Genomic DNA, 9,609 nt, shown 5'->3' on the forward strand with positions numbered 1-9,609 from the left:
AGCCATCCCAAACATAGCATAAGCATAGAACTTTAACACATTATCAGCTTTTGTACAACAATTGTACTTGTAATAACATTTTTTTTTTTTTTTTAATCAGAGGAAATGCTTTTGTTATCAAAAAGGAATGCACAAAATTTTTTTTAAGAATTCTAAATTCATTTTCATGCATTCAAATTTCATCCATTATTTTACCGAATTTTAAATACACCACAAGTTAACTCTGCTCTTGCTGCCAACCATCACCTGCTATCATCAATAAACTTTTCACTGCATTCATTTAGAAGTCGAAGCTTTGCAGTTTTATTATTCATCAAATTAAGGCTTCGTTTGGAACGATTGTACTAAAAAGTTATTTTAAGAAGAAGTAAGAAAACCGTCCCAAATGAAGCCTAAATTGGCTTTAGATTAACTTAAAATTCCATTTGAAAGCATTTACAGGTTGAGGCTTCTGTGACAAATTAAAAGAGTTCTGTTTGTAGAACCAGGCAGGCTTTATTAAATTGAGAAAAGCAGGAGGTGAGATTCTCGGCAGATTATGCACATATTACAACTTTACAAGATTATAATCTTCCTAGATGAGAAGAAACTAAACTGAACAGCAAATGTGCCAAGACGCATAATATGACTTTGCAATGGTAAGGCATAGGCTTCCTTTGGGACGGCTTTCTTTCTGTTTCTTAAAGCAGCTTTTTAGTAGAAAAAAAATTAATTTTTGTATCAAAAAATTACTTTAAGAAGCAGTAAGAAAGTCATCCCAAACGAAGTCATAATCTAAATAAGATTACCGGTTGGCACTTATCAGGATGATTTCTGCTTCAAATGTCCTCCCTTGGAACCGTAATGCCAAGAGTCTAGCAAACTATGGGGAGAGGCGTGCGCAGAGACGCCAATCTGCTCCAGGATGAAAGAGGGAGCGTTCGAAAACCCAGACATCGCGCACAAGAACCTGGCACGAATTGACTTCTAGTAAGAAAAGGCAATATAAGAGAACTACAAAGACCGGATAAAGTTTACTAACATCATGGCAATAGAAATGAAAAGCACTGGAACGCTGTTAGACCGGTTTAGCCGGTCCACACGGGGCAGGCCCAGCGCAACAGAGGAAGATTTCTGCCTCTTCGGTATTCCGTTCAAACCGCAAAGAGCCAACCGAACATTTTAAGAAGGATTTTTTTGTATTTTGGGAAGGAAATTTGAATGTAGGGATTGTTTAGAGATTTTCTTTTGGATTGTATGCATTAAATAGTTTGTTTTCTGAGGGTTAGGGCATCTTGAATTTGGCTGAATTTTGAGATCACTTAGATTAAGGTTTTCTTTTGGGCTCTAGCAGCGTCTAGAGATTTGGGAGAGATCGATCCTCCTCTCGAATAGAGGATCAATTATATATTGCTGTTTTTCATCTTCTACTAGTGAATTCCAAGTGTTTTCCCTCATATTGTCCAATAAAATTACTGCTTTTGTTGTTTTCCATTGGAGTTGTGGATTGCTTTTGCTGTTAGGTTTTACTTGAAATCTTCAAGTACGTCCTATCAAACACCTTCTGTGTCATGTGATGTTCAAATTTCTTGTTGAATTTTAGATTTTTGGCATGTTTTATATTATCATTGGAAGCAAATGAAGCGAACTTTATAATTTTGCATCAAAAGTGACTAAATTTTGCTTAATTTGAAAGTTAATCTTTAAAATTTGGTCCCTTATGTTTTCTTTATAAGCTCATTTAGATTTGCATTAGTAAATTCTAAACTCCAAGATAACTTATATCAACATCTCATAACATTTCCAAAGGACTCATCTTCTCTAAGATTACTTACATGAGGCCAGGTTCATACGGGAGAAATACTTCACAAGCCAAATCAAAAGGAAATTGTTTTCATTTGCCATATGAAAATTAGGGGTGTAAGTGAGCCGAACCGGCTCGAGCTCGACTCATTAACAAGCTCACGAGCCAAGCTTAAAAAGCCGTGAGCTCATTTATTAAACGAGCTCGAGTTCGAGCTTGACGAGGCTCGGCTCGCGAGCCAGCTCGAAATTATTAAATTTAAATATTTAAAAAAATTAATAATATTCCCGCTTGGTATTTTAAATTCCCGTCAAATGTATTCTAGCTCAAATGCCAGTCGCCTCTCTCTCTCTCTCTCTCTCTCTCTCTCTCTCTCTTTTCTTCTTGCTGCAGTTGTAAACAACAGCGACTCAAAATTTTAAGACAAAATAAATCTCTTCCTCTCTCTCTCTTCCTCCCACACATATTTCGAGAATCCACCAATGAACCGGACCACATCGGAGGCTCGACGAGCGGCTCAAACTCATTTACGGTGAAACGACTCGAGCTCGATTTTATAGCTCGACTCAAGTTCGAGCTCGAGCTCGGTATTTAACAGTTGAGCTCGACTCGAACAACCCCTGACTCGAGCTCAACTCGACTCGTTTGCACCCCTAATGGAAACTCATAGCAGCAGCAAATGTGAAGAAAAAAGATTCCATTTACGCACATCTAACATTTCTTAGCTTGCTCTCCTTAATGATTCCAATGGTTCTACCAGCTGTACGCGACAGAAAGAAGAGGCGGTTCTTCATAGCGCTAGCAAAAGCTTGGCAGAAAATACCATGCTACATAAATTTTAACCAATTAACACAATAATTTACTAATAGTGGCCAACTTTACTCGAACCTAACCAAATCATATCATAAGTAAACAAAAGGGGGAGAACCAGAGAGAGAAAGATAGACTTCATTGTTGTACCTCCTTATTCTTGTCACCAGCCACAACAGAGCCTTTTGAATCATAAGCTTCAAACCTCTACGTAGCCAAAACAAAAAAAAAAGTACTGATCAAATACCATAAAAATGCTAGAGAAACTAAAGATTTAATAGTTTTGAATCTAGAGTTGCTTAACACAAAATATAAGGAAGAGCTGGAGTTCCCTGGAAGAGGAATAAAAATTTGATTATATGCAAAAACTAAAGATAATGAATGATTCACGATTTTCAGTTAGATTGAAACTCAATAGAAAGATTTTATAACTATGTCTAGGAATCTGCATCGTAAGGCATTTTGTGTTGAAAGAAGAAAAAACTTATGGAATATTAATCTTTTTAATGAAAGTGATAGTTCAGTAACTTGAAGATCCCAATTTGATGAACGTATTTTTGCCAGATCATGTTGGTGCTTCATAGAAATCAATCAAGCAAGCCACCCAACTTACAATTTTGGCTGGTCAGGACTTTATTGAAGAAACCCAATCAACATGAAAGGTATCCTGAAAATTATTGATATAAAAAAGTTGAGGCTGGCCCAAGTATCTTACTGGTTGCTCAGCTATAATATCGTATAATTCCTTTTTTGGTGAGATATTTTTTTAATTATAACCAAGAAATTTCATAAAAGATTTAGCCTATGTTAAGAAAGATAGAGATAAATCTAAAAAAATTTGATTAGAAAATATTAGAAATAACCTTTTTTTATTAGATTTAAATGAGAATTTGATTCTTAACAGGACAAAACGGAAAAAAAATTTCATATGGCCAACCCCACCAAGTGGTATAAAGGCTTGATGTTGTTGTTGTTGTATTAAAATTGTTGATCTCATGAGCCCATGTAACTCATATGTGGCTCACTTTTTATTTGATTATTACAAACCTAGTATGATGTATCATCTAATGTGATCAACTAAGTTCTTCTAGAAGTTAATACTTCTAGAAAAACTTGGAGCTTTGTACAATTAGAGATGAGTTAAAAAGGAACCAATCAGGAGTACTCAAGTACAAAGTATTAATGATTTTAAGTTCTAAATCTAGGGTCAAAATATTAGCTTTCAATGTTAAAATGTTTAAGCTATTATTAGACATGATAGTTAGACTACTGAATTTTACTGAGTGTTATAAAACATTATTTCCCAGCTTATTAGTTATAGATTTATAGTTCATAGCATATTACTATATTGATCGTACAATACTATCTGAATCACATAATACTATTGTACAATTGTTCGCATGATTGACAATCATAAAATATGATCTATTTAAACTAACTGTTGTAATTCTTTGAATAAATATGTCACATCATATTCATGTATAAATTGCACCGTACAATATTGTACAGAATGATAATCGGATTGTGTGATATGTATGGGTTGTACAATCTGTTTGAAATTGGTACTTTAATGATGATTTCTTAATATGATAACTACTAATTATTAATTAAGATTACCCTAATGTCTATATGCTAGTTGAGCACGTTTTTAGTAGTGTCAAGGATTATATATATGTAAGAGTTTTATAAGAAAATAACAAATGAAAAAATTATAAAAAAAGAGCTTATATTGTAAGATCTTTTAAATAGAATTTAGAGAAAACTTCAAATGTTCATCATCATCTCAAAATTCATTTTTGCTTCTTATAAAATACTCATTCTTAGTTTACATATTATGTTGATTGCACATATATTGTATATCTTGGAATCATATTGTTTCAAGATTCTATAAATCATAATAATAGGTGATAGCTATTGAGCCATCTCCAAAGCTCAAAAGATTTTTGATTTAATTCCAAAAATTAATTTCAATACCTAACGGGGTGTGCTAGGAATGATAGGTTTCTCACCTTGAATTGCAAACGTTGTGACTTAGTGAAAATAACTACGAATAGCTTGCTTCTCGCTTTGAAATAGAAGCACGAGTTGTGTCTCCATTACCCATTAAGTTAAAAAGTTTATATAAGAAAGCTTCTCCGCCTATGTGTGGAATGAAGGAGAATAACTTATGGTGGCAATAGTCCCGAGTTGAGCTAGGCGTGGATGTATGTTAAAAGAGTGGCTAAGCCATGTAAATATTGATCAAGTCCAATTGCTCTATAATTTCACTTACTGGCTAGCACATTACTTTGCTTATCATCTACATGCACATGCCCTCATGTTTATGTAATGATTTGATTGAAAAATGATTAATTTGCTAAGTAGTTAAGTAAACATAATCATTGTGCTAAACTAGTATATAACTCTGTTTTGTGCATAGTTCTCTTTATATCACCATCATATCTTATTTTAAACACTCATATTTTGATGTTTAACAAAATATAATCTAAAATACTTCTATTTCTTATTGTGAGACTTTCATTCGCTTAATCATACATTCATCATCACAATATATATGTGTTACAACTTGTGTAAAATCAGTTCAATTGAATGCAAACTTATGTAGTTACAATTTAGTAAGACATCACGCCTATTGTGCCTAACTTAAATTGGTCCCCTTTTAACATTTCACATCTTGCGTTATTTCTGGCCTACACTTGTACATATAATTGAGTATTTAAACAATGCATTCAATTATTGTTATAACTATTATTTTTCTGCATTGATTTATTTGATAAAATACTTGCTTTCATTGTTGGATATTTAGCTTCTATATTCATACGAATTGAAAGTGCTTTGACTTGGGAAGATTTTTGACAAAAATTTCTAACGTCCCACTTGGCGCACAATTGACCTCCTCTCTTATGATATATGCCTTTGATTTACAGAAATAAATAATGCATTAAGCACCATCAAATCTATTCAGAAGATAAACGAAAGTAATCTTAAACTGTAAGGAGTGAAATATCCCAGAAGTTCTGATGATGGTAGAAAAAAGGTGGTAATTTTGGTACTAGACGTACCAACAAATCTGTGAAACAGTCAAGAGAGGACAACTGACCTGTTTAGCAAGAAATTCGACTGTAAGTTGAATGAAAGCTTTGTCAAGATCATTTTTATCTAGTGCAATCTGCAAGTTGAGTGCTTGATATAATAAATAAAAGATACCTTTGTAACAGAAGCCACTCAATATGCACATATAATTTAGAGTTTTTTTTTTTATAATATAATTTAGAGTTTAGAAAACACCACTGGAACATCCTTTTAGGATATTGGGATTTTTTTTTTGTATTTTCAGAGTTACAAATATCTTTCAGTACAGTTGACTAAACAAAGTAAACTGCCACTAAAAGATGTGAAACAGAAAATAACTAGTATTTGCTGATCTTACCATTCTAGCTCTCAATGTTCGAATTCTGACTAGAGGCTCAACCAGTTCCCAGTGAACACGATTCCACATTGATTCTCTCCGTTTAAGTTCATTCTTGAGAGCCTTTAATCCAAAAAAAAAGTAACAAAAAAGATATCAAATATATAAATCCACTGCATACATTTGATAGCTAGAAAGCATTCTTTTAAAAAGGGACTAAAAGCAAAAGTAATGTCATATTCAAAGATAATGATCAACCCCAGAGAGAGAAGTCTTACAGAGTACATCTTTTCCGTCACTGTTTTCCTTAATGATGTGATATCCCCGTTTGCCAAAACCGTATTTATCTGGGGAAAAAATTATGATAAAATTGCAATAAAGAAATATTGAGGTATGCATGTAAAACGTTAAATTGATGATGCGAAATTACCCCCAATGGAACAAATCAAGAAACAAAAAACTAGATACTACAACTTGAGATCCACTTACAATTTAAGCCTGTAATTTTTTTAATGTTTATTTAATTATTTTAATAAACTTTCAGCAAAAACAAACCTTTCAAGCTCTCTAGAATCATTAATCTAGCATAATAACTTGTCATATACCTTCTGTAGTATATTTATTAAGATTAGGTGGCCTTATTTGCATGTTCCATGATGCAACAGAAACAAGTCTTCCAAATAAGCTATTTAGTTGCCGTCTTCACTCCTTGGGTATTAGCTAATGGGGATTTGTATCATACATGTATGTTCATGCATGTCAGTATAGATAACTCACAGGTACCGACAGGTTTACCCTGAGGAGTTTGGTAGAGAGGGGCACGGGCACTCGCCCAATATAAGACTCCCCCTAAGAAGCATTTGCTAGAACAATGTCAGAAATAGGCAGGTATTAGCCTCAATGAAGCCCGCATTATACGAGCTTGATCACCGGAGCACATATTCTAAGCGAGTTCAAGCTGAGAACTCACCTCAGCAAACCTTTGCACGAAGAAGAAATTTTCTTATGAGGACTCGGCTTTTTAGTAGTTCTCCCTAGTCAAGACCATTCACCTTCCACAAATATCCCCTATCAAACTACAAAAGATAAGCACCTACCCACAGTCATGGCTCTATCAACTCTATTCATTCGCAACTCATGCCTACACTCACCTGGAAAAATTATAGCTCGCCCTGAGAGACTCAACACTTGCCCATAGACAAATAAATGGAACTAAAATCATGAATTAATATGATATGGTTTCTAAGGCTTCGAATGGTTCAATGGTTCGTTGTTATAGAGTACATTTTGTCACAACTAATACACAAGAACCATTTATTCCCAACACACATATTTATAGCAATAAAAATCATAATTAAATATAAGTCGATTAGATTAGATCGAATTAAACAAAATAATAAGATAAACCAACTGTGAATTTTTAAATGAAATAATCAGAACATACCATTCATAAAACCAAATTAAAATGCATGGTCAAACCAAAATCAAGAGTACCACTGAACAATCTTGAATAATTCTTACATATTTATATGATTATATCAAATTAAATTTAAAAATTGAAATAAAACTATATTGAATTAAATCAATTAATTCAAAACATAAATATCATTACCTGAAATCATATTAAATATAAAATGCATGAATTTCAAATTATATATATATTCAAACATATAAAAGCTAATCAAACCAACCTAAAACAATAAAAACCAGTTAGCTCATAATTAAACACAATAAACTAAATAGATAATCTAATAGAAATTTTATATCAACCTTCAAATTAAATAAATCCCCTAATTGACCTCGAATTTACAAAATTCATTAAAAATTAAAAAAAAAATCTTATAAGTTTGAATAAATTTATGTGAACTCATAAAATTATAAGCAATAGTCTAAAGCAAGTGAAGCAATACTAGATCAAAATTAAAATTCTCCTTTATAAACTTCTTTAAAAAATCTAAAAATATATAAAGTACTAAAATTTAAATTAAAATCATCCCTGAATAAATTAAACAAGTTTTAAAATTGAAAATAAAACAAACAAATAAATAATATCTTGACCACCCAAACAACCTAGCACATACATTAAATTGCTTGTTAGAGCAACCGATTCTAATTTTAAGTTAAGGGCATTGTCCTGAGTTGAATGAGTTATTTGCAATCTACGTTTATTTTAAATGCAAAATGTTTGAATAAATTTAGTGGATGTGTGTACATGCCATAATGTTTTGACTGATTTTGTGATGATTTTGGGATTGACAATTAGATGCCCTAGGATAGGATTCTAGATGTTTATCACTAATTTTATGCAAGTGACCATGCTTGCATGGGGCCATTAAAAAGGGAGCTAATTAATCAAATACTCGAGTTGCTTAGGCCCTCAAAAGTAAAAGCATTGGGAAAGATTACAGGCTACTCAAATAATGAGCAAAAGTTTAGCATTTGTGCGTGATGAATGAATGTTTGTAATATAAATTGTCTATTTTTAATATTCCTGCAGGTTGTATATAGTTTTTCTTTTTCTTTTCAAACATAAATGTAAAAGTAAATGTAATGTCAAAGTCAAATGAAATTCATCATCTTAAGAAGAATATGGACCAAAAGAAAGAGTTTTTTAAAGCCGAAGACTTTTTAAAACCTTCTGAAGATGATCGTCGCTAAAGAATGTTAATTTAAAAAACTTGCGTCAATTTAGGAGTAGAATCCGGGTGGTAATTTAAAGGCACCACACGTTTCTCTCTGCTTATAAAGGATTGTAATATTAAGTAGCATTTGACACATTTAAATACTTTGAACGCTTATATTTTGTTATTCATTTATTTTACATGCTTTAAAAAACACTAATAAAAAATATTTTTTAGCGTCAGATTCGGGATCTTAAGATTTTGCCTGTGCATGAGGAAGCAAATGTTATATGGGATAAAGTAGCTAGGAATATTAAGAATGTTGCAAATAATGTGCTTATAATTTTAAAAGGAAAAATTCCTAACAATAAAAATAGCTTGTGGTATAATCAAAATATACAAGAAAAGATAAAAAATAAGAAGCTTTATTATAATAATTAATTTAGATATAAAAACTCTGAAAATTAGAAAATATATAAAGAGGCTCGTAAGGTGTCTAAGAAAATAATCTGAGATGCAAAGGTTTTAAGTTTTAACTTTTAATGATTTATATAATAGATTAGATTTTAAAGAGGGTGAAAGATATATGTATAAGTTAACCAAACAAAAAGATAGAAGTAGTAAATATTTAGTTCAAGAAGTGCAGTTAAGGATTAAAATCAAAAAGTGTTTTTTTAGAAGAGGATATTCAACAAAGGTGGATGAGATGTTTTGCTAAGCTTTTCAATAAACATTGTGAGAATACAATTGACTTTAGTGACCTTAGTGTGGGCTCCGAAAATTCGGCCTCGGCCTCCGCTCGCTTTTCTTATTCGGCGAGGGAGTTTTAACGGACTAAGTTCCGAGGTAAATTTTGGAAGGCAGATGGGTTTGTAGATAAGACACTACCCAGAGATTTCGCCCTCATTTGGTGAGGACTTTATGATCTGAGTTCTGGTTTCCTATAGGCGCAAGCCCCTATAGTTAATTACCCCTCCCGATCACGA

At 32.4% G+C, this 9,609-nt stretch overlaps 1 protein-coding gene across 5 annotated transcripts in view; it reads right to left on the bottom strand.

Annotated features, from left to right (window-relative positions):
- Window positions 1-475: 475 nt before the first annotated feature.
- LOC110092789 (39S ribosomal protein L45, mitochondrial) overlaps window positions 476-9,609 on the bottom strand; it is a 30,171-nt gene continuing 21,037 nt past the window's right edge. For 3 of the 5 annotated variants that reach the window (XM_028699096.1, XM_020817460.2, XM_028699095.1), the window contains 5 exons: window positions 6,281-6,349; window positions 6,024-6,125; window positions 5,694-5,762; window positions 2,744-2,800; window positions 476-949 (listed from right to left, as the gene is read on the bottom strand). In XM_028699096.1, coding sequence (XP_028554929.1) covers window positions 863-949; window positions 2,744-2,800; window positions 5,694-5,762; window positions 6,024-6,125; window positions 6,281-6,349 — 384 coding nt within the window. In that variant the 3' untranslated portion in view covers window positions 476-862. Of the gene's footprint in view, window positions 950-2,743; window positions 2,801-5,655; window positions 5,763-6,023; window positions 6,126-6,280; window positions 6,350-9,609 lie in introns of all 5 variants that reach the window. The other 2 variants (XR_003702261.1, XM_028699097.1) reach the window with 2 other exon arrangements.

This window comes from Dendrobium catenatum, unplaced genomic scaffold (genome assembly GCF_001605985.2).
Source record: "Dendrobium catenatum unplaced genomic scaffold, ASM160598v2 fragScaff_scaffold_1220, whole genome shotgun sequence".
NCBI classification, from domain to species: Eukaryota; Viridiplantae; Streptophyta; class Magnoliopsida; order Asparagales; family Orchidaceae; genus Dendrobium; species Dendrobium catenatum.